Here is a 25,258-nt window from a genome sequence, read left to right as displayed (position 1 = left end):
TTGGCCAAAATATTTTGTCTAATAATATCAAACTCAGGGTTGAGTCCAGTGAGAAACTCAAACACCCTATTTCTCTCCACCAGCTTTCTATACATTTCAGCATCCTTTTTACTCTCCCATACCATTGTCTCCATACCATCAATTTCCTGCCATAGGGATTTTAGTATAGAGTAGTAGATTGCTACACTCTTCTCCCCCTGTCTTAGGTTTTTCACATCACTTTTCAATTTGTATGCTTTGGCTAGATTCAGTTTCTGTGAATAGGTCTCAGTTACACTATCCCATATCTCCTTAGCCAAAGACATCCAGAGATGGTGTTGGCTTATATGGGGTTGCATAGAGTTGACTAACCATCCTATAACAGTATGGTTCTCTTGCATCCATTTTTCAAATTCAAGGTCTGTCTCTTCGGGTTTCACCTTACTGCCTGTGAGATACCCGAGTTTTCCTCTACTACAAACATAGATTTTTATAGACTGTGCCCAAGCAAGATAGTTCATCCCATCTAGCTTAATTGTGGTAACACCAGTCAAAACAGAATCTACTGAGGTAGGTCCAGAAATCGGCACTTGCTTTAACTCACTTTCGTATGTCTCCATTAATCAAACGGAAATCAAGGAACAAAAATTTTGACTATGTAAACTTACTTGAAGTCAAACTAGCACTCGGGTGCTTGAAAAACTAGGGTTTTGCTCCGTCCAGCAGATGAGAGGAAGAGAGAAGATGCTACCGCACCTACCAAACTAACCCAAACTCTTCCAAACCTGAACCGCCCTCCTTTAGCAGTCACAAGACACCTTCCAAGCACAAAGCGCCACACCCGAGCTTCACCTTTCCTAGTAACCTCGAAAATCTCTAATCGGCTAGGGTTTCGGGCAGCAACAGAACAACATCACTTCTTGGCAAAATCTAGCAAGAACTAAACTCTCCAAACCCTTCTACCAACTAGGCAAGTGATTCTCTATACTATAGAGAACCTATCTCTCCATACACTCTCTTGATTTTAAAGTGTACAAGAACAAAGAAAAAGAAGGAAGAGGAACTAAACCCGTTCTGATACCAAGATGTAAATCAGTCCTTTAATATCAAGATTAAACTTAGTGATTAGCAGAATAAAACAGGTTTGAAGAAGATGGCGAAGAGAAGAGGTAAGAGAAGAAGGAGTCGAATAATTCTCCATTCTCCTCTAACCCTATTTTATTAAGATCTAAAAATTTGATGATGACAAGAATGCCCTTAAGTGGGCGGCCAGCTTGGCAGTTACATAAAGAAAAATAAAACAAGAATAAATAACAGGCCCATTAAGTGTGGCCCATCAACATAAAATAAAGGATATTACAAGAGAGGCTGTTAGGACCCATTCGGCACAGTCTGTTTACAGCAATCAACAAGAAATCACATAGCTCAAAAAATCACAATACAGTGCATATGATGAAGATATTCTTCAGGCTAAAACTTGGTCTAGCGGGAGCAAGATCTATGAAAAACTACAAATGGGTTTATAAGATGAAAAGATTAAGAGGCAGTAGGACATCTGGCACCGACATTAGGGGGGCAACAATGCAAAGCCAGCTAGTGACCTCCCATTCAGGGAAAGAGCAATAGAATAACAGAGTGATGCTGACTGTACTTTTGGTAAGAGTGGGACAATGCAAAATAACGATGGAGTCAATAACAGGGCATGGTGTGGGACTCTCCAGAACCAGGTGGATAGAGAGGTCATGATTGGAAAGAGTCTAGGTTTGCTTTTCTTGGGTGGTGAGGATTTTGCGAGAAGAGCCTTTTAGGATGTTGAAAGAAGGATAAGAGAAGAGAAAGTGAACAAAAAAGCTCATTGGGAAGGTGACAAATGTTGGGGCAATGATGTTTCAAGCCGGGAGGATGAGTTTGTGGAGATTGAGGTCTTGGTCATGGAGCAAGGAGGGATTAAGTTTCACTCCAGGGGTGGTTTGGATGTTTTTGCTCTCATGGGGTCTTTCTGGATTGTTTCTTTGACTTTTGCTTGAGATTGTTTTGAGAGAATCAAAAAGTTGTCAGTTTTGGTTTTTTGGCTTTTAGTATGGGACTCTTGAGATCTTTGTTGGGTTCTTTGGGTTTGTTTCCTCTTCGGGTGATGTCTTATCACCTTCCTATTGAATTCTTTTTTCCTTTTTCTAATGAATTTTTATTTTATTCTTTAAAAAAAAAGTAACCATAATGTCATCAATACAAACAATCAACACTGCTATTTTTACTCCCTCCCTCTTAACAAAAATAGTTTTATCGGCTTGATATTGTCTAAACCCCACAAGCTGAACAACCTTGTTAAACCTGTTGAGCCATGCTCTTGATCATTGTTTTAAGACACAAACCTCTTCCTCTAGGTCATCATTTAAGAAGGCATTCTTCATTTCCAGCTGATGAAGTTTCAAGTTGGCTGCTAAGGGAATAAGAATGCATATGGAGTTTATCTTCGCTATAGGTGCAAATGTCTCTGTATGGTCAATACCATGCATTTGGATGAAACCCTTGATATCCCTAGCCTTGTATCTCTTTATGGATCCATTTGCCCTATGCTTCAAGAGAAAACCCGCTTGCACCCTACAAAAAGCTCTTTCCCTTAAAAAAGATCCACTAGTTCCCAGGTGTTGTTTTTTATTATTTTTACTTTTATAGAGGGCAATGATCTTCCAGCATAGAATTAGTCCACTTAAATAGATTTAGGTCCACTACAACACTTTTGGAAAGAGAAACACTGGAAGTAGCTAAAATATAGGTGCAGTAAGGAGACAAGTGCAAGAAGTATAATTAGCAATCTAACACCCTTTTGGGAAGCTATAGGAACATTGAGATTGTAGGTGTTCAAGACTGATCAATCTTGATCACTAAGAAACTTCAGGTTCGAAGAGGAGAAAGTGAAGAAGAAAGAGGAGAAAGAGTAGTGAGAGAGCAGTAGAACACAGGTTTTGAGGAGAAGAACAGAATCTCAATATTCTGCCGCCGCCACTTCAATTTAATATTTATATGTTATGCTAGTTACATGAAAGGACACATCTGCCCTTGGTGTTTACATCATAACACATAACAATATAAAACTGAAAAGTAACTAACAACTAGAATTACAGAATAACAGATTGACCATCAGCTATGACTAGATACATTCTACCCTACGAACAGAGTGGGACCACAGCTGTGGGGCCCACATCAGTGTTCTCTACACTCCCCCTCAAGTTGAGAGTAAATGTTCATCATTCCCAACTTGGATAGATCCGCTTCTAGCTTCTTTCTTGATATGGCTTTAGTGAGGATGTCTGCTAGTTGCATACTGGATGTGATGTAAGGGCGGCATACTTCTTGAGATGAGACCCTCTCTCATACAAAATAGCGATCAACTTCAATGTGTTTGGTTCTATCATGCTGCATTGGATTATGTGCTATATTAATGGCTGCTTGATTATCACAATACAGCATCAAGGGCTTCTCATACTCAATACCCAACTCCTCAAGTAGAGATCTTAGCCATAGGATTTCAACCACTCCGTTGGCCATGGACCTGTATTCTGCTTCAGCACTAGACCGGGAGACAACACTTTGTTTCTTACTTCTCCAGGAGACAAGGTTTCCTCCCACAAGAGCACAATATCCTGAGGTAGACATTCTGTCATCAACACTTCCAGCCCAATCAGCATCCGTATAGACCTCCACCTTCATGTGGTTGTTGTTCTTGAACAGTATACCCCTACCCAGGCATCTCTTTAAGTAGGCTAAGATTCTTTCAGCCGCAAGAAGATGTGTGGTTCTAGGAGAATGCATGTACTGGCTGACAACACTAACAGCATAAGTAATATCTGGCCGAGTGAAGCAGAGATATAAGAGCTTTCCTACCAATCGCTGGAACATAACCTTGTCTTCAAGAAGCTCCCCACTCTCTGCACTAATCCTGTGATTCTGTTCAATTGGTGTATCTGCAGGCTTGACACCTAACTTTCCAGTTTCTGCCAGCAGGTCTAGGACATATTTCCTCTGAGAGATAAAGATCCCCTGTTTGGATCTAGCAACCTCAATACCCAAAAAATACCGGAGTACACCAAGGTCTTTCACCTCAAATTCTTGATGAAGGAGTTGTTTAAGGGACTCAATCTCATGGCTATCATTCCCTGTGACCACAATATCATCAACATATACTGCCAGTAGTGTCAAGGAGGACTCCACCCTCTTGATGAATAGAGTATGATTTGACTGGGCCTGTACATAACCAAACTTCACAAGGGCTAGTCTGAATCTATCAAACCAAGCCCTAGGTGACTGTTTCAAACCATACAAAGCCTTGTTGAGCCGGCAAACCTTCTTACCTGTTTCACGTCCATTTGGTATAAAGGCCAAGTGTGACTTGCTGCAAGGGATAATAGGACTCGAATAGTGGTCATCTTGGCTACCGGGGCAAAGGTCTCCAAGTAATCTATGCCATAAGTCTGTGTAAACCCTCTTGCAACTAACCGAGCTTTATACCTCTCAATGGATCCATCTGCATTATGCTTCACCGTAAATACCCATCTGCATCCAACTGGTTTCTTTCCTTTGGGCAGATCAACTACCTCCTAGGTGTTATTTTTCAACATGGCATCCATTTCAACTTGCATTGCATCTTTCCATTCCGGGACAGATAGGGCTTCTTGCACTGTTCTTGGAATAGGGACATTGGAAATTGAACTAAGGTAGGACCTGTAGGTAGGAGATAGGCGATCATAGGATAAAAAATGGGAAATACAGTGGGTTGTAGATGTGGTACAATGTCGTTTCCCCTTACGGACTGCAATCGGAAGGTCAAGGTCATCTGTAGGAGGTGAAATGGTAACAATAGAGGAAGTCTTTGTGGGCCTTGGGACTGTAATACCTGGACCTGGAGCTGTAGATGAGATTGGAGCTGGCCTGGACTACTGATGATCGGGGTCAACCTGCCTACACCGCTTGTGATAGACCCTCAACTCCCGATCCCTCTGACCACCCTCACCCTTGCAGCTCCCCCTCGACTCCTGATCCCTCTGACCGCCCTCACCATTGCAACTCTCATCACCCAATGGAATAGGTAAAGGAACTACCCCACTCCCACTGTTCTCCCCCTGAAGACAAGGACTCAAACCCCTACTCTCACTGCTCTCCCCCTGAGGAGAAACCCGTGAGGATAGCATCACCCCAGAAGCGAATATGAACATTGGAAGTAAACATGAGACTTCTAGCCACTTCTAGGATGTGCCTATTCTTCCTTTTGGCAACTCCGTTCTGCTGAGGTGTATGAGGGCAAGAGCTCTGGTGGATAACCCCATGATGAAGAAGATAAGATGTCAATGATTTAGCAAAGTATTCCTTTGCGTTATCAGATCTGAGAACTTTGATCTTGGCATCAAATTGGGTTAGGATCATTTGGTGAAAGTTTTGGGTCAGGGCAGGTACCTCATCTCGTGAACGCATGAGATAAACCGAAGAAAAACGGGTATGGTCATCAACAAATAACAAGAAATATCTGTACCCACCCATGGAAGGGATGTGATAAGGCCCCCAAACGTCAGTATGCACAATATCAAAAAAATGATCACTCCTTTTATTACTCAATAAATAAGGCTTTCTACAATGCTTAGCAAACTCACAACTTTCACACTGCAACCGAGACAACTCAATAGACTCAAATAAAGCTGGAAACAGACTCTTTAGAGACCGAAATGACAAATGACCTAATCGGTTATGCTTAACCGGACTGACACTCTGAGAAACAAAAGACACCTTCTCTACTGACTCTTCCTGACGGAACCTCTCCCCGAGCAGATAGATCCCATTCGTCTCACGGCCAGTCCCAATCACCTTCTTCGTCTCCAAGTCCTGAAAAATACATCGGTCAGGGAAGAAGGTTACTGCACAGTTCATATGCTTGGTAATACTACTAATTGAAAGAAGGTTAGTATCAAGCTTAGGAACATGCAAGACAGATGACAGGGAGATAGTATCTGATAACTTGATGTCACCCTTCCCAGAAATAGGAACCAGGGAGCCATCAGCAATAGATACTTTATCCCTACCAGAAGACAAATGGTAAGTGGTAAACAGTGAAAGCAAGCTAGTCATGTGATCGGATGCACCTGAATCTATTACCCAACAAGGTTCAGTAGTACCTGGAGCTGAGGCATGGTAGGCTGAAGCTCGAGTACCTGAATGTGCGAAGGCAGATGTGGTAGGGGCTGATGGTGACTGCGGTGGCTGAGCTGAATTTCCAACTTCCTTTTCTAACTGTATTAGAGCAGCCCGAACTGCAGCTAAGGTCTCTAAAGATGTTCTTTTTGTGCCAGATGAAGATGCTGAATCAGTGTTCACGGCTACATGAGCAGTGCCCTTCTTGCTTCTCAACTTTGTAGGAACCAAGTGAGGATGCAGTTTCCAACATGTTTCTTTTGTATGTTTGGGCTTCTTACAATGTTCACATACCACATCCTTCTTGTCTTCCTTCCTCCTGTCCTTCTCTGGATCACCCCCTGATTTGGGTGTGACCGCTACAAAGGCTGGTGTGGGGGGCTGAGGTTGCATCATAACTTTCCTTCTGGTCTCTTCACTGTGTACGAATGAGTATGCCTGAGAGAGAGTCACACTGTCTCTAGTCAAAATCTGTTGCCGCACAATATCATACTCTGAATTTAGGCCTGCCAGAAACTCAAATACCCTGTTTGTCTCAACCTGCTTTCTATATATCTGTGCATCTTTGGGACTCTCCCACTCAAGAGTCTCTAAGTGATCAATCTCACGCCACATGGACTGCAAGGTATACTGAAACCGGTCTCTTTCCTTGTTTAAGATTTTTCACTTCACATTTCAATTCATATGCTCTGGCAACATTAAGGGGTTGGGAATAAGTTTCTTTCATAACATCCCATATCTCCTTAGCTGTCTTTGCCCACAAGTAATTCCGGCTAATATGAGGCTGCATAGAATTACACAGCCATGTCATAACCAAGTAGTTTTCTTGGATCCACTTGGTATATGTCGGGTCTCCCTTGGGAGGTTCTTTCATATCTCCCAAGAGGTACCCAAATTTACTTCTTCCACCAATAGCCATCATGGCTGATTGGGCCCATTCCAAATAGTTTGATCCATCAAACTTTACGGTTGTAATCTGACCACCCATCTCAGAAACACTACCATAATTGATGTTCCCAAGGCTGCCTTCTGCCTGATTTTTAAACTCCATTTCGGTCAAGTCTCAAAACAGCACCTGGACTACCAATCACAATAAAAAACGGTATAGGCCTGATCTGTATTCACAGTGTATGTGCACAAAACTGGGATAATTTTGATCTGAAACCAACTAGCCAACACAACAGTAGTTGTCCGTAGAGCTCCAACCCCTTAAGAGAGTTCGAAACCAAAAAAAAACTCTGAAAAACAGCTTAGAAGTAGGTCTGATATGTTTGGCAAAGTTAGGGTTTTAATCAGTCCTTAAAGTGAACAATTCAGTTGCACAATCCAATCAGTACCGTATAGATAGACTTGCAGTAGGGTTAATAAGAAACCCTAGAATCTGATCAATGCTAACAATAAACTTGAGGGCAGCTCTAGGTAGATCACAAGGTTCAGTCTAACACTAGGGCTTGCCACAAGATCACTTTCAAACCCTAGAGCAGAGAGAAACAAAGTTGAGACAGTTCAGCCCAACAGTAGGGTTTGCTGTAAAACCCTAGTGAATCGAAGAGAGAAAACCCTAGAATGGTTTGGCCTCCCTCTCCATATAGGTCCAACCTATCTTCTCTGATAGAACTTCTCTTAGAAAATAAATAACTTACAAGGAAAAAATGTCCGCTGCCTTCTAAGGTTACCCGAACCCTAGTCTTCTCTAATCCCTTCTGACCACCAACACTCTGCAACCCTAACAAGCTTCCAATAGCTGCTAGCACTTCTGGCGATCTCCAAGTATCAATCTGCGAACTCCTCCTTTTCAGCTTCTAGTCCTAGGAGATTCTCATGTGGTCGGCTGGTATTAGACTCACATGAGAAACCCTAACTTGGCTCTGATACCATGTAGGTGTTCAAGACTGCTATCAGTCTTGATCACTAAGAAACTTCAGGTTCGAAGAGAAGAGAAAGTGAAGAAGAAAGAGGAGAAAGAGTAGTGAGAGAGCAGTAGAACACAGGTTTTGAGGAGAACAGAATCTCAATAATCTGCCGCCGCCACTTCAATTTAATATTTATATTTTATGCTAGTTACATGAAAGGACACATTTGCCCTTGGTGTTTACGTCATAACACATAACAATATAAAACTGAAAAGTAAATAACAACTAGAATAACAGAATAACAGATTGACCCTCAACTATGACTAGATACATTCTACCCTACGAACAGAGTGGGACCACAGCTGTGGGTCCCACATCAGTGTTCTCTACAGAGATCATCAGGAAATGAAATAGGACTAACAATACCCGGCCAAGACAAACAAGGATCCACCTCCTGAGAACCTGCTAGTTGAAGGTGCATAGTTTTTTATTGCTTCATGTCTTGGGATAAGTGCTAATCCTTCTAGTCATTGGAATAGAAATGAAAAGGCTGCTAAGGAGGATAACTGCTAATCCTTCTAGTGATACGAATAGAAATGAAAAGGCTGCTAAGGAGGATAATTGCTAATCCTTCTAGTGATAGGAGCAGAGGGGGATGACATTGTAAAAGAATTGACATAGTACTTTTGTAATTTCTTTGCTTTTCTCTAGGTACATGTAAATTGTCTTTTTGTATGTAAGGAAGCTCTACAAAAAAGAGAGAATTTATACAAATCAAAACAGATAAGATGTTTTAACTTAGCATAATTATAAGTGAACAATATGAATATTGCCCTGCAAACAGGTTCAATTTGAGCTCCATCAAAATAATAGGCAACTTATCATCTTAGACATCCAACAATCTAGAGCATATCCAGACCTATAATGGACAGTGTAAAGAGCATACCAATCCTATATATTTTAGATGCATTAGAACTTGATCTGTTTCCAGCTCCTGTGGAAAATGAAGAAAGAAAAGATAGAATGTGTTACATAAAAAACAAGATTATAAAGATGTAAACTAAACTGACAAGTTTATAATCATTGTGAGGTTAAAACAATATGATAAGAGAAGCTATTTGAGGGGGGGGGGGGGGGGGGGGAACAGCTGCAATGCCTCGTCAGGTTTTTCAGTAGCTCCTTCAGATGGATCCTTTGAGGAATAACAAGTCTTATTTTAAAAAGAGCAAAATGCTGTACACATGAGAGGATTACGGCCATATACAAAAAACATAATAAATAGCAAACAACCACATGCACATGAGAGGATGTAACACATGGGAAGGGAGAGAGAGAGAGAGAGATGCATCTATACATGAAATTCTCCAGATTCAGCTAGTCCATGAAAATGCTCATGATGAGTGCAACTATACTGCTTTGGTTGAGCCCCTATCTCCTTTAAGGGTAACAACACCTAAAACAAGCTGTCATCCACCTTGAGCAACATACTGCCTATTCAGGAAGCCCAGATCTTCAAATTACAATCAAAATGTAAGGACCAATTGATGCGAGCATGGAAGAAAGGAAGAACTCATGGAGAAATAAATCAGTTTTCTCTAGCTTCAATTTTGTTATTTCTAGTTGTTTCTAATTTTTTATTAATTTGAGCTATTTATATTTATTTTTAGTAAGCAACGCTCTCTGCTTACTGGTGTTGAGGTTCCTAAGTTGGGACGATGATAGACGCTTGCTATTGTCCAGAATCTCCAAAACATTCTCCTCTCCCTGACTCACGTGGTGAACTAACTTTATCACATGAGCCAGGTTTCTCCTTACTTGGTTTACAAGCCACTGACAGTCCCAACAGTTTAGGATTAAACTGTAAAAGCTTGTCCAACTCCTTACCTGACTCAAGAAAACCTTTCCTTCAAGCCACATCAGAAAAAGTGATATTACTCTTTGCCCTTCTATTTAATTCAAAACAATTTGAATTTACTTCTAAAATAGGCAAAACCTGCACTCGGCACTCACTACTTGACTGTTCAGCTTCCTTAATTGCATTGCCTCTCCAACGATTTCCTCTCCAAGCCTTCCACGTGTGCACCCTACTGCCAAATCAGCATTGTCTTCAACCTTGGTCGCCTCCCTCCACCACAACGCTTCAACTTCAGAGAGCATCCAGACTCTGTTCCAGACACCATCTGAGAATACCTCGATCAAACAGGGCACATCCTCTAGTTTAACCCCATTGATTCTCACCTCTACCGCAAGCAAATCCCCCAGATTGAATTCTTTGAGAGATCCTCCCATGGTCTTCACAATTTTCTCAATAGTCAGCTCATCCTAGGGGTGAGCATTCGGTTTATTCGGTTAAAAACCGAACCGAATAAACCAAAATTTTTAAAACTGAAATAATAAAATGAAAACCGAAACCAATTTTCAATAAAACCGAAATAACCAAACCAGAATTTTCGGTTCGGTTTTCGGTTATTTCGGTTAAAAACTGAATTTAGTTATTATAATATATATTATAAAATTTAATTTCATTACAATACATTATATATAATATATTAATATATAAATATATAGCATAAATATTATATATTGTATATTATATATTATATAATGAATTTTAGCTAATTTGGTTTTTTCGATTAACCGAATTTCTAAATCTAAAACCGAAACCAAAAACCAAAATTGTTAAAAACTGAATTAGCCAAACCAAATTACCCAAAAACTGAAAAAACTGAACCAAAAAAACCGAAACCAAAATTTTCAGTTCGGTAATTCGGTTTTAACCGAATAATGCTCACCCCTAGCTCATCCCACAAACCCCAAATTCTGTTCATTCGTTGCAGCACAGCATCCAGCTTTGGACTTGGATTAATCAATTTTTAGTTTCAAGCACGGCCTTCCTATCTTCAAAAGGTAATATAGTACAGCATCATCATCAAGCCCTAGTTTCTCCCTCACTGTATTCAGTATTTCCTTCCAGTCTGTACCATCCTCCTCCACAGTATCACCATATGATTCTCCCACTTCCCTCTCCCTGCTTCAATGTTACCTTTGGGTGGATTTTGAACTAGCTACTGAGATGCACTAAGGTAAAGTAATTTGTTCTTCTCCTTCAGTCTTCTTCTCCACAAACTTTTCACCCTTCTTCACAAAATGTAGATTATCAGTACCATCATTCTCTTCATTGTTTCTACTTTTTCCTATCATTGCCAGCCTAACAAGGTTAAGAAACTCCTGTAAATTTTTGACAAAGGACTACCCTATTTTCTTGTTTCCCTCCAGAATACAGACCATTTGACGTCTGTTACTATCAAAAAACTCCTATATTGCGATGAACCATCCTTTCCCATTGCCTTAGCTCGGCCTCATTTTTCTTTGATAGGAAATGCAAGCTTTCATTAAGAAATTAAACAAGATATTACAACTCCAGCATTATTTGATTGATTACATTGCACCATCAACGAAACCTTTTAGCCAGAGAGTTGCCTCGTCTGGTAAGAATATCATTGCCCTCCCATCTTCTCTGATTTTTAGCACATTCCTTCCATTTATTCTTCCCTGCTCAAAGATGATCTTCTTTGCTTCAATGATTCTGTTCTCCACCTGTTGGCCTCCTGGAAATCTCCCATCTTCTCAGTTGTCACTTTTCTCTAATGCTGGTTCAACTTGCCTCATACAGTGATTTGGTATTGTTCACCATCCTCAGGATTCTTCCATTCCAAGGCCTCCAGATGATCCATTTGGTGAATCTTACAAACAAAATGAAGAATTTAATGAAAAAAGTTTGTTTAAAGATAACTATGGATAAGAGTGCAGATTTCTCAAGCCAAATAGACAATTCTAGGTAACAGTAGAGAGCCTAGTTGCATAGGTAAATAGAATTTTACAATGCCAAAAAATTGAAATAATTCACTAGTTCTATAAATTTTAAAAAATAGCAATGCTCTTTACTCATCATCTCAGCCGTATCCCAACTATGTGGGACCAGCTATGTGAATCCTGTTTTGCTATTCCGTTCTGCTCAGTGCCAATTCCATTGTTAAATCACATACATTTAAATCATTTCTAATTACTTCAACTCAAGCCCTTTTTTAGTCAGCCCAGAGCACTTTACTCCCTTCAACTTGCAACAGATTGCTTCTTGCAGGTGCTGTAGATATCCTTTTATGGACACAACCAAACCATCTTAGTCAACTTTCTCTCATTTTATCACCAACTGGAGCTACTCCTAGGTTCCTTCGAATGACTTCAGTGCTGACCCTATCTGTTTTAGTTTCTCCATTCATCCATCTCAGCATACGGATTTCTGCTACTCATTTTTTGAACACGTTAGTTTTCGACTGCCCAACAGGGCCAACAGTGGGCCCCATACAGCACTACTGACCTAACAACTGTTTTATGGAGTTTTCCTACTAACCTAAGTAGTTTTAACCTATCACATAAGACTTGGGGTGCACCCCTCCATTTTGCCCATCCTACTCTAATTGTATGGGCAACTTCCTCCTCAACCTCTCATTTGTTACAGATTATTGAACCAAGGCAACAGAAAAGGTCACGTTGATTTATTTCTCAGTCTCCAATCCTAAGTGTACCCTAATATATGCTCTTAGTGATATTAAATTTATAGAGCATATATTTCTCATCCCACATATTTTAAAAATTCTTTCTAAGGTATTTGTCCATAAACTTAATTTTGCATTTAATCCTTCAGTAGTTTCATCACTTTATACAATGTCATCAGCAAATAACAAGCACCATGGGACCTCCCCTTGAATATGTTTAGTCAATTCATCTAATATTTGTGCAAATAAATAAGAACCAAATGGTTGAGGCTGGGTGAAGACCCATTATAGCTACAATATCTGATGCCTCCCCTGTAGGTGTTATAAGAACATTAATTTTCCACTTAAAACATTGCAAATTATCATCTAAAAGACAACAACATGTTAAATCTATAAATGCCAATATTTCAAGGGAACATTGCTTGGTTATCTCAGGCTGACAAGCATGAGAATATGGGTTCAAGTCTGAGAGAAGCCGCTTTGCATTAAGAGGCCGTCTGGAGAATATGGTTATCTTGGTTATCCCAGGCTTGCACCAGATTTCTTTCACAGCGAAGGTCCCACCTAGAGGGTTGGGGGAAGCAAGTACTTTGAAAAAAGAGGAGCAAGAAAAGAGGCCGTCTGGAGAGCCTACCCAGATTCTTGAATCTTCCAATGAAGGGTCCAGGTGGATTTGCCCCAAGAGATTCAGCAAACGGGTTAAGGATTCACACTCATTCTCCCTTAGTCCCCTTCTAAAGCCTAAATTCCAGTTCACACCAGTTGGACACAGAGATCCTAACATGGATATAGCTTTCCCCTTGAGGTTAGATAATGCAAAGAGATCAAGAAATTTATCTTTTAGTGGGGTTTCCCCTACCCATAGATCTTCCCAAAACAGAATTCTATTACCTTGTCCCACATCAAACCGGATGGAATTGAGGAAAGTAGGGTAGATTTCATGAATTGCTTTTCAAGGAGCAGCCAAAGACATGTGAGGGGAAACTTTTGCATCCCATCCATTTCCAGCCACCCCATGAATGCTCTCAATCACTTTGTGCCACAATTTGTCACCCTCAAATGGAAACCTCCAAAGCCACTTACCTAGTAGAGCTGTGTTCCTTAAAAGGATGTTTCCAATTCCCAAACCCCCTTGTTCCTTGGGCTTACTAACCTGCTCCCACTAGATCAAGTGATCCTTCCCTTCCTCTCCTAGGTCCCATAGGAAATTTCTCATATACTTTTCTAGGCAGTTTTCTACCTTAGAAGGGATTCTAAAAGTTGAAAGGAAGTAGGTGGGGAGGTTTGCCAGAGTGGCTCTAATCAAGGTTATTCTTCCACCCAACGAAATGTAATTCTTCTTCCAAAGGGCTAACTTCCTATCAAACCTTTCTATCACGGGTTTCTAGAAACCAACTGACTTGGGGTTTCCTCCTAAGGGTAAACCTAGGTAACTAATAGGCCAGATTCTGATCTCACACCCCAAAATTTCTGCAAATCTTGTTAGTTCCCCTTCCTCCAAATTGACCCCTACAATTCCACTTTTGGTCCAATTTATCCTCAGTCCTGTCACTCCCACAAAATTATTCAGCAGCACCCTCAAATTTTCCACCCACTCCTCATTGTTTCCTTCACAAAAAAAATATGGTGTCATCTGCAAATTGGAGATGGGCAACTCCACCCTTTGATGAGGCCTTGAGTATCAGCTTTTGCCACCATTCTACTTAACACTTCTGCCACTAAGGTAAACAAGAATGGGGATAGGGGGTCACCTTGCCAAATTCCTCTCCTAGTTGGGAAGAAGTCCTTTGTTGTGCCATTGATTCTGATTGAATAGTGAGCTAAACTAAAGCATCCTTTGGTCCAAGTCCTCCATCTATCTCCGAATCCGAATATTTCTAAAACTTTTAGGAGGACATCCCAATTAACCAAGTCATAGGCTTTTTCTAGATCTACCTTACAAACCAGCCCCTTTTCTCTACCCTTTCTTCTTTCCCCTACACATTCATTAGCCACCAAGATTTGATCCACAATCTGCCTTCCTTCTACAAAAGCTCCTTGAAAAGGAGAGATGATCGAGGGTAATACCTTTTTTAGTCTTTCTGCTAAAACCTTTGACAGAATTTTGTAAACACTCCCAATGAGACTTATTGGTCTAAAGTCTTTGGGGGTTTTGGCCTCCCTCTTCTTTGGAATCAAAGTGATAAATGTGGCATTTGCTCCTGGGGATACCTCCCCTTTGGAGAAAAATTCATTAAAGACTTCTAGGATGTCTGATTTTACCATATCCCAACACTCTTGATGGAAGGCAATGGAGAAGCCATCCGGCCCAGGGGCTTTAGATCTGTCCATTGAAAAAATAGCTTCCTTGATTTCTTGCAGGGAAAATCTCCTTTCTAGGACACGAGATTGTTCTTCTGACAAAATATCACCTTCCATCCCTGGCAATTCTGGCAACACTCCCTGTGGGCTTGAGAAAATTTCTTTAAAGTGATTTACAAAAATCCTTGTAATCCCCTTTCTCTTACCACTTGTCCCTCTTCCTCCACACTCAAGATTAAATTCTTCTCTCCTTCCCGTTGCAAGAGAGTGAAAAAACTTAGTGTTTCCATCCCCCTTTGCAAGCCACTGACATCTTGATTTCTGTCTCCAACAAATCTCCTCCTTTCGTAGTATCTCTTCAAGTTTTTGCTTTTGATTCCATCTTTCCCCTCTTTCTTTTTCTGAAATGACTCTGAGAGCCCCTTTCCTGTCTAGCTCCTCAATCCTTTTCACCAAGATATCTTTTATTTCCTCTACCCTTCCGAAATGGGCTTTATTCCATTTTATTTTTTCTTTTAGCCTCTTCAGTTTTCTGGAGAAACCTACCATTTTTAACCTCCCCAAAGGTTTGAGTGTCTTCCACCACTCCTTTAGCCTAATCTAAAAGGTAGGGTCTTCGAACCACATGTTCTCAAATCTGAATGGAGAAGGGCCTCCCCCTGGGATTTCTTTCTCAATACAAATAGGGCAATGGTCTGAGATTACTCTAGGTAAGCCTATTGCAATCAAGGATCCCCACATTTCTTCCCACTCTGGTGATAAGAGGAATATGTCTAGTTTGGAGCAGGTTGGGGGGGGGGGGGGATTGAAAATTTGACCAAGTATAATCTACCTGAAGCAAGGGGGTCTCTTAATCCCAAAGAGTCTATTAGCCTATTGAACCTCCTCATGCTAGTAGTTAATCCCTGATTCGGGTTGTTTGATTCCCCCAAGTATCTGATGACATTAAAATCGCCCCCCACACACCACGGGCCATTCCACAATCCCCTGATGGCACATAACTCCTCCCAGAAAGCTTCTCTTTCTCTGTAGGAATTAGGGCCATACACATTTGTTAAAGCCCATTCTCTTCCGTCCAACTTTCTTTTAATTTTTAGGGAGATTGAATACCGGCCTATCAATTCTTCCACACATTCCATTTCCTCATTTCTCCATATGGTCAGAATCCCCCCTGAAGCTCCCCACGAGGGTGTATATGACCAACTCAAACCCCTAGCTCCCCAAATGCTACTTATCCACCCTCTATTCAGCTCTGATAATTTGGTTTCTTGAATCATGATCAAGTCTGGCTTTTCTTTCCTGAAAACATTCATGATTAACCTTATCTTCTTGGCACTTTCTAATCCTCTTACATTCCAACTTATTATTTTCATCTTATTGATTTGTGACACCCCTAGGTTGGTACTTCTCAACACTCCCCTCTTCTTTTCTTCCCAATTTCCTCCTCGTAATTTATTCCACTCTTAAGCTTCTCAATCTCACTCATTTTCCTTTTCCTTTGCTTACTCTTCTTTCTCAGGTAGACTTTCTTTCCTTTTGCCTTTGTACCACCCACCCTATCTCCTTCTAGTCCCTCCTTTCCCTCCTGCCCATCTTCCTTTGGCCCCTCCAGGGTTTCGTTCTGGGATTGCTTTGTCTGGGTAGTGAATGGGTTTAGGCTAGCCTCAACACTATCCAAACCTAGGGTTGGGTCAGCTAGAACTTCCAGGATTAAAGATGTAACCCTAGCCCTCTCCTCCTCTACTCCATCTCCCAGCTGATTCTTTGGCTCCAAAATTGTGGCACTTTGGATTAAGAGTTCCATAGTAGGTGGGGTTATGACAGGACCTGCACAGGTAGCCAAGACCAAATCAGAGACCTCTTTAGGAGGAAGCAAAGGAGAGGAAAAAGGAATAGGAAATAAAAGTGTGGGAATTCCCTGGTTCAGCACGTCCAAAACCTTCCTTCGATCGAAACCGGCTGATTGAGAGTCCCTGGCAGGAAACACTGGGATAGCATCCGACTTCTGTTCCTCTTGTGTATCTGTGCTTCGGATAGTGTTGATATTCGGATCTCTATCTTGGATATCCTGACATTGTGTCTCCCTTGGTAATTCTCTTGGATCACTGTCGGCTACAACTAGGTCCGCCTTAGGGGATGAGGCAAGTCTCACCTCTATTTCTTGTTCTGGTGACAATACAGAGGTTCTAGAGGGTTCTTCAAACAGTAGAGGCGTCCCTGTTATCTCATCATTCCACAGATTATAAGTTTTAGTGGGTGAGACACTTCCAATGCTGCTTTCATCGTGCCAGACATCTTCTTGCCTTCGATCTTCCCAATCATCTTCATCCTACCTTAATGGATACATTTTTAATAAAAATATGGTATTCGTGCTATGCACCCCGCCAAGGACACCTTATCACTTTAGATGATGCCTTGAGAACAAAGTTGTGATCTTTCTCTCTATTTCATCCCTAATTTCTAAAGGTGCAATGTTTCTTCTCCTTCTCATCTCTATTCAGATCTGATTTTTTGTTGTCATAACTGAGATCCTTAATTTCCTCTTCCAATCCCACAAAGATTGTAGGACTTCACATTGTTGTCTAAATCACCATAAGAGAAGGATTGAAGGATCTCTAATAGGTAATCTACTAAGGTCATCCAGGGACTCATTTGTCATTTGTAACAAAGACCTATGAGCTTAGGAAGAAGGTCCCTTAAGGCCTTGATGAGATCCTCTTGTTAGGAGAAGACTGGTAAGATGCAAGTTATATAGGAGGTTACCTCTTCCATTGTATTCTGTATGTTCCTACTGTTACAAACTTACAGTCTTGTAATCTCTGTAATAGTTGTATCAGTTGGTTATCCTTGCTTATGGTGTGGGGGAAGGACCCATCAAAGATTAGCAAATAATGCTAACTCTAAATTGCTAACTCTAAATAACTGCATCTTTTAACTGTGCAGCTGTGCTTACTAATTTGAACAACTTAAAAATGGTATCAATGCTACTTAAAGATACTAACCAAGAAAATTAACAAAACGGAATTACCTGAGGAACAGCACAATCAGAATGAATTGGATCCCAAAGGACAGCACAGGAGCAGTCCCAATCATCTGTTTGAACTTCAAAAAGTGGTGCCCTGTAAACAACAAATAATGTTGAGTACTTTGCACTTCTAGAGCACAAAATTGGTTTTGCTACTGAGAATCATAAATATGTGAAAGCTCAATTCAAAAAAAGAAAAAAATAAGGGCAAAGACAATTAAAAGGATCCAAGAAAAATAATAATCCCATCCTCCATAAGTGGGCCAAATAACAAATTCATGAAGGTACATATGAGAAAATGGTGTTGTGAGAAGTGAGAACACTATTTCCAGATGGAGCAATTCCACTGGAGCAGAACAATCAATTTCACAGCATAAGGAGGTTATGCCTTCTGCTTGTCTAAAGGATTGTACTCCCATGCTGCAAATTGTGATAATGGACTTGATCCCATATGTAAGGATAATGTTTTGAGTTCTAGTGATGATTCAGTCACTTAGAGAAAGGTTGAAAATGATAAAGATAACTCATGGAGTAAGTGTCTATTTGAACTCGACCAAGTTGCATTACTTCTTAAACTTCTTCGCCCTATTTGTTTGGGTCCCTCTAAATCTGATGCACATATTTGGACCCCAAAACTGCTGGGCTCTTTTTCGTGTACTTCTTTCTTCTCTACTTTGTGCTCCATCCTCAACCCTCAGTCTTTCTTTTGGAAGGAAATTTGGTCCAAACCTATCCTCCCTAAACTAAGTACTCTGGACAACTTACAAAAAAGAAGCCCCTCTCTCATTATTTCCCAAATTAGTGCATCCTCTTGAAAGCTTCTGGAGAAAGTCCTCTATAGATATTTTACATATAAATATCATTTTATTTACCATATGAACATGCATCTTATGCTATTATGTTGTATCCTTTCATAAAAGTTTAAAAGCATTAAAACATCAACATTATTTTATTGCATTAAATAATATATGAATATGACTAAAAATATTACATACAAGAAAGAAAGAAGGAATGAATCATCTATAATGCTAACTCAAATAAAGCATGGGTTTAAAGTGAAAAGAAGCATATAACAGAAAAGTAAAATCTGTAATCTGTTGAAAACAACAGAGGAGATATTAAAACAATGGGGAATATGTAGATCCTAGAAATATATCGTGTCAGTACCCATGGAAACGAAATTATGTAACGGAAACATTAGGAAATATATCAACATGATAGTTTCATTGGCTTAAAAGAGAATAGTCACTCATGATAGGAATTAGGAAATGCTATAAAATACTTGGCTGAAACATTGCTCCTGTACCTGCGCCACTTTCCACATATATGTCCCTCAACAATTGCCCCTGTGTCATCATATAGAACTTCTCGACATTGAAGCCAATTGCCAATAGAGCTGGGTGTGGAAGACTTCTTGGAATTCCATCCCTAAGAAATCAAGATCACCAATTATTTCTCAATTGTAGTAGAAGTTTATTGGCAAAATATAGAAAGTAAATACTAAGAGAAGGCAGGGGCAAGGCCTTACATGAAAACAAACATGCTCTGTAGCATCCATTTCAAATGGTTCACCAATTGAATCATAATTGCTGTGTCAAAATGTACCAAATGCCAAAACAGCGAGAAATGATGAGTATCATGCCAACAGTGTGATACAAATGAAAGACTAAAGCTGAACTCTTTTTAACATATTGAGAGTTAAGTGGCATTTTTATAATCCTTTTTACCAGTAAATATGACCTGAATTTTTTAATCAAAAACCGTTAAAGAATTCTATTGATATATGGATAGAGAATGATAATACCACATTATTGCACCAAGCACCCCTTACAAGTAGTTTAGCCATGGCTAACTATCTCATTCCAGTTTTCTTTTACAAATCCACCCTTGGAGGATTTTCTTGTTGGACAATGTATGCCCTTAGCTCCAATCAGACTTAAGAACATTATTGTTTCATGTTGATATTGGTATGCTTTTTGTGTATTACCCCTTAAGTTGGACGCTTATGAGACTCGTGTTAGTTTATAATGTTCTCAGCCATTGGATAGGCTTGGTGAGTTTATCCTGACAAGGTTGACATTGGTGTGCTGCCAAATAGTTGGAGCAACTTGTCTCAATTGTCAGGGTAGACCTCAAGCACATGCGATGTGTGTTTAAACACTGAACCTGGACCGAGTTCTAGTTATGCCCTATACCTTAGAGATAGATGGGCAAATTGGAAAGTTACATAACCTCATACTTGATTATGGTACTGTGCTAGGTGTTGAACTAGGCTATCTTTAATGTTTCAATCAGTGAGATCCATCAAGGGTCAAATACATGGGCATGTTGGGGCAGTTTGGGAAATCACCTGAGTGGGTGATCATAGTGATAGGATCGGCCCCTTTGTTAGACAAAGTGAATATTAGGGTTTACAATCTCTCTGATGGAAACCTAAACTGCCAACAGTGGATTTCATCTGTATTTGAAATCTAATTTTGCAAAATGCATTTATATGTTATATACTACTATTTTATGAAAAAGGTTTGCAAAGGGTTTTAATCTTGGGATCCATCTGAGCAGAGAGTGTGGCACTACACCTTCCAGGTTGCAGCCAGGGGAGAGGTCCTTGCCGGGTAGTGTTTTGATCATTATGAGCCGAGAAGTTAAGTGTAAGAGACCATACGAGGTTGATTACCTAATGGGCCTTAACTCACTGAAGTCCATTATCCTTGAGTTTTCATTGGGTGGCTGAATCCAAGGATCATTTAGGTGTAAATGTTGAGCCCAGACTAAGCCCATGCCGATTGGCTCAGGGGTTCATTGCTCTGAACAATGAATTCGGCCTAAACTCTTTCAGAAGTAGGGCTGAACCCTTATGGACTTGAGTGAGACCTTTGTGGGGTCCCACGCCATACAATATCAGGCCCAAAGTGGCCATGCAACACTTAGGGACGTGAGCCTTTAAGGAAAATGGGCCTAAGGCCCATTATTAATATGATTAGTTAAGTTGTCACATGACAACTTAAGTTGTCATATGATTTGGGTCAAAACTGGGCATGGTTCTGGGTATGGAGCACCTATCCTCTTAAGAGGATAATGCTTATCTCTTAAAAGAGTTCAAATCCAAATCAGATTTGGATAATCTCCTAATTATATTAGGAGAGTGCTCCGTATAAGGGGTTTAAGAGGAAGAGGGAAAACAGAACTTGTGTTTCACTCTCGTGCTCTCTCCTCTTCTCTCTTCTCTCTTCTCTCCCAAAAACCCTATCACGACTAGGCCTTTCAAGAACTGATTTTTTATCAGCTTTTCCTCCAAGTTTTTGTAAGAAAAACATTGGGGAAATCAGACTCACACATCCCATTTGATCCAAGCAAGTTAGATAGCAGTTTTGCAGAAAACTGTATTGCTGAATCGGCTTCTCATTTACTGCGCCATCTTCAGTTGGAGGCCGGTTTTTGGGACTGAATTTGGCCGTGAACTACCACTCTGGGAGCTACAATTTGTGGACTCCGTATCAGGTATAATCTCCCTTCTCCTTGGTTTCAAATCTGGTCCAGTTTAATGCAAGAACGATCCTAAAATTTCATTTTCAAATTTACTGGGAAATTGGTTTCTGAAAAGTTTAAATTTTTTTTTTAAATTTTGGCCATCCATCTGATGGATTCCAGCTCTACTCCAACATTTTTTGGTAATAAATAAAAAATCACAAAAATAAAAAAAGCAGGTTAGATAAGATGGGTGGTTAGGAATCACCAAACTATAAACATCCATACAAAGAAACTCAAAAGACACAAAAGCATTCAAAACTCCCCAACAGTTTCCATCTCTAAAGTAGTCCAAAGACCTGCCCCAAAGGATTCTTTTGGCACATCTTTCTTTCCATTGAAGATTCTTCTATTTCATTGAATTTTGTTCACAATTAATCAGGTATGCTAATGGCTGATCATGGTATCAACATTTAGCTTGCTCTCACTTCCATGCTAACTTTTTCTATCTCAACTAATTGGGGTATCAGCTTTTTGATCAGCGAACATGCTGGTGTATGGGTTGATGAAACAAGGACTAGATAGAGAGAACATGTTCCAAGTGAGGGAGTACCCCTGATGTAAAAATATAGTGACAATTAGTATTTGATCCAAAATTTGGAAATTCTTGACAAAAGTTCCTTGTTCAACTAAGACCACCAAATGTAACACTTCTCTCAGTCTCACTGCCAAAGCTTTTGCAATATGATTGTATGAGCATGTTTTAAGACTAACCAGCCTAAAATCATTTGTGTAAGCAGAATTTGACTTTTCTCTCCCCACATGTCTTCTGACTTCTCCAAGGTCAAATTCCTACGTTTTGGTGCTAAGCATTTTCATTTTTCTTAACATATGGTCAATGAAGTTGTTGTCTGTCAGACACATTCTCTTCATTGCCTGAGGAAGGAGACAAAGAAATCTTCAGGTCGGTTTCAAAGTGGAGACGAGATGTCAAGGTGGAAGCAGAGTTTGCTGTTCGAGAAATGTAAAGTTCAAGGGACTACATCCCTGAAGGTACGAGAGGAGAAAAGAGCTTCAATCTCCCTAGTCAGAGAAGCAGTGCAATAGATAAAGGGGTTCATAGATGGAACAACATACTCTATGAAAAGGTTGGGTTGGAAGAGCAATCTTGATCGTTCAAGGAAAAGGTATGAGGCTGAACTCCGATGGAATTGAAAAGGTTGGTTTATCATAGTGTCAGAGTTCTTCCATAAAGACAAGAAACAAATGGTGTGTTTTCCAGAAGGTTTTGAAAGCAGGGGGTGGCTAAAAGTAACAAAGACACTTCATGACTTCCTGGTTTTTCATGAGACTGAATATAGACCAAGAGAGGGAGCAGAAGGTTGGTGAAGGGATAAATGAAGAGTACTCGGTGAGTTCAACCCCCTCGGTGGAGACTGAAAGTAAAGGCCTGGAGAAGACACCCTAATATTCAGTTCTTGCTCTGGGGTGAAGGCACCCGTTGATGTGGATGAAGGAGTCTGGGATAGGAGATATATTGTTATGGTGAAAGTTAAAATTCAGGATTGGAATCTTATTGCAGATTCGGTGGTGTCCTAAGTTTAATATTAGTAAATCTGCTGTAGTACTTCCATTCTGTGAGAACAGGAGCCATCATTGATATTGGAGAGGTGGCTGTTCGAACCAGTAGTGGAAACACCAGAGGGTCAAGTGCTATTTGAGAGATGGATCATGTTCTGCAACGAGTTAGAGCTTCTCGATGATTGTACAGTGGTGAAACTGATAGGACTTCCTTTCAACTTGTGCAAGAAAGAAATTCATTGCAGGATCATCAACTCTTTTGGCGGAGTAATGGAACATATCAGCTTCTCCAATCTGACAGCCGCAGTTGCGACAATAGGTGGGGTTAGACTGGAGAGAATACCTCGATGCTGTGAGATGTTTGCAGATGGTAAATGGTGGAAGGTGTGGATCGTAACAGAAACTGAAGCATCACTTTGGTCAGGATGCTCCAAGGTTGAAGAAGGTGCTGACATGGCAAAATGGGCTACAGGTGGAGAAAGGGGAGTGGCTGAACTAAGCGCCAGAAAGACTGAACTATTTAGGGAAGGTGAACAGTCATTGAACGTTGACTGAACAGAGGGGAAGACAAATGAAGAAAAATTTTTAAATTCATTAGAACTGAAAAAATGTGTAGCAGGTGGGGTGTCTTTTTTTGAAGCACTTAAAAGAGGCGTCAGTTCAGATCCAAGGTGGGCTCCACAAAAAAGTACATCCAGGGTTGACAATGTCTGACCCGACTGGTTTTAGGGTCAACCAAACCGGCAGTCCGGGTGCTAGATTAAACCAGTGGGGCACAACATCAGGTGATGCTTTAGTAAGTCATGTGAGCAGAAGGGGAGGAGGATCACTAGGAGACAGACGTTATGGTCTATCTTCTTCCTCTCTTTGCAAATCCAAATGGTGAGTGACTCTAATCGTGGGCTGACTCTAAATTGGGCATCTCTAGCCCCATCGGTGGAAAAGGACGGCAGCTCCTCCAGCAACGGTCGCCCCAACCAAAGGTATTAAAGAGAACATTCAGAAGAAAAAGAACTGGATGATGAAGGCTGGCTGGACTGTGAAGTTTCAGATGAGGACGTGACTGAATCGGATGATGAGTCCCTTATTGGCAGTGTGGGAGAAGACAAGGATTTGGAAGCTGGACTGGAGGGAATAGACAATGCGATAAAGGTGGTCAATCTTTTCAGAGAAGAAAAGAACGTGGTGGGTTCTCCCCCTGTTCTGATTCCAACTATAACGGAAAGGGGAATTAACAAGTGCGAGCCTGATCCTGAGAATGAGAATTCCAACTGAATACTAAATGAAGGGCAATCTACTCCAAATGGCAGTCAAAGGCAGGGTAACTGCAAGGAATTAGCAGTGAATACTTAGAGGCTAATCATTGATAGTCTAGTTGGAGACAGGTCGCAGAGTCTTGGCAGTAAGGAATTTGTCTCCCCTAAAATGGCTTCTAGACGCACGATAGCAACTCCTGTTCAAGTTGTGGATTCTAACCCCCCTTCGCCAACTCCACCAGGTACGTGTAAATTCGGGTTTCAGTACTGACCAGTGATTTAAAAGGCGCGCCTAGGTGCACAGGCAAGGCGCATTTTAGGGTAGATGCCTCGCCCAGGTCCTAAGCGCACACACCTGGTGCGCCTTGCGCCTTAGCCCAGGTGTGCGCCTTTTGAAAATTTGCCGCTTTTTCCTTTTTTTTAGTCTGGCGGCTGGGCTGGGGGCTCCGCCCCCGGAGCCCCGTGCCACGCCCTCGAGGCCAGCCCAAACAAGTCCATGTTAGGGTCTTAAATTCTTAGTTTTCATACAAAAAATAATAATTTTATAGTTTTGATTGCTTTTAAGAAGATATTTTTAGGATGAATGAATGGACAACATTGCCTCGAGGGGCATGGCACAAAGGCGGCTCGTATAGGAATGTAATGTCACATTAGCTACTTGATGCAATTGAGAAAAAAAAAAAAAAAGAGATTGTGGGTTCTATACACTTGAAAATGTTTTATATGTTTGATTTCATTTTTAAATTCTCATTTGAATATGCTTTACATATTATATTTATGTCTTTTAATTTTAGATAATAGGTTTTTTAAAACATTTATTTTAAAACTTAAGTTTATATTTTTATAAATATTATGTTTTATAATTTTTAGCTTTTTTTTTAAATTGTGCGCCTTGCCTCAAAAAGGCACACGCCTCGCCTTGCGCCTTGCGCCTCAAGCGCAAAATGGTCCTTCCGCCTTGTGCTTTTAAAACACTGGTACTGACCTTGTCCCTACTTCTGTCTTTCCTATTTCAAGGCTCCAACACTTTCCTGAGCCAACATCCACCCTTAAAGTTTC

General features: G+C 40.6%; 1 protein-coding gene across 5 annotated transcripts in view; it reads right to left on the bottom strand.

Moving 5' to 3' along the window:
• LOC104609049 (RING/FYVE/PHD zinc finger superfamily protein) overlaps positions 1-25,258 on the bottom strand; it is a 51,976-nt gene that overhangs the window by 6,052 nt on the left and 20,666 nt on the right. For all 5 annotated transcript variants that reach the window (XM_088892795.1, XM_019199720.2, XM_010275244.3 and 2 more), the window contains 4 exons: positions 19,423-19,483; positions 19,201-19,322; positions 17,898-17,988; positions 8,959-9,006 (listed from right to left, as the gene is read on the bottom strand). In XM_088892795.1, coding sequence (XP_088748921.1) covers positions 8,959-9,006; positions 17,898-17,988; positions 19,201-19,322; positions 19,423-19,483 — 322 coding nt within the window. The remainder of the gene's footprint in view (positions 1-8,958; positions 9,007-17,897; positions 17,989-19,200; positions 19,323-19,422; positions 19,484-25,258) is intronic.

Source organism: Nelumbo nucifera, chromosome 8 (genome assembly GCF_055504915.1).
Source record: "Nelumbo nucifera cultivar China Antique chromosome 8, China Antique-T2T, whole genome shotgun sequence".
Lineage (NCBI taxonomy): Eukaryota > Viridiplantae > Streptophyta > Magnoliopsida > Proteales > Nelumbonaceae > Nelumbo > Nelumbo nucifera.
Note: the sequence above shows the minus strand (reverse complement) of the source record. Positions and strands in the feature narration are given on the sequence as shown.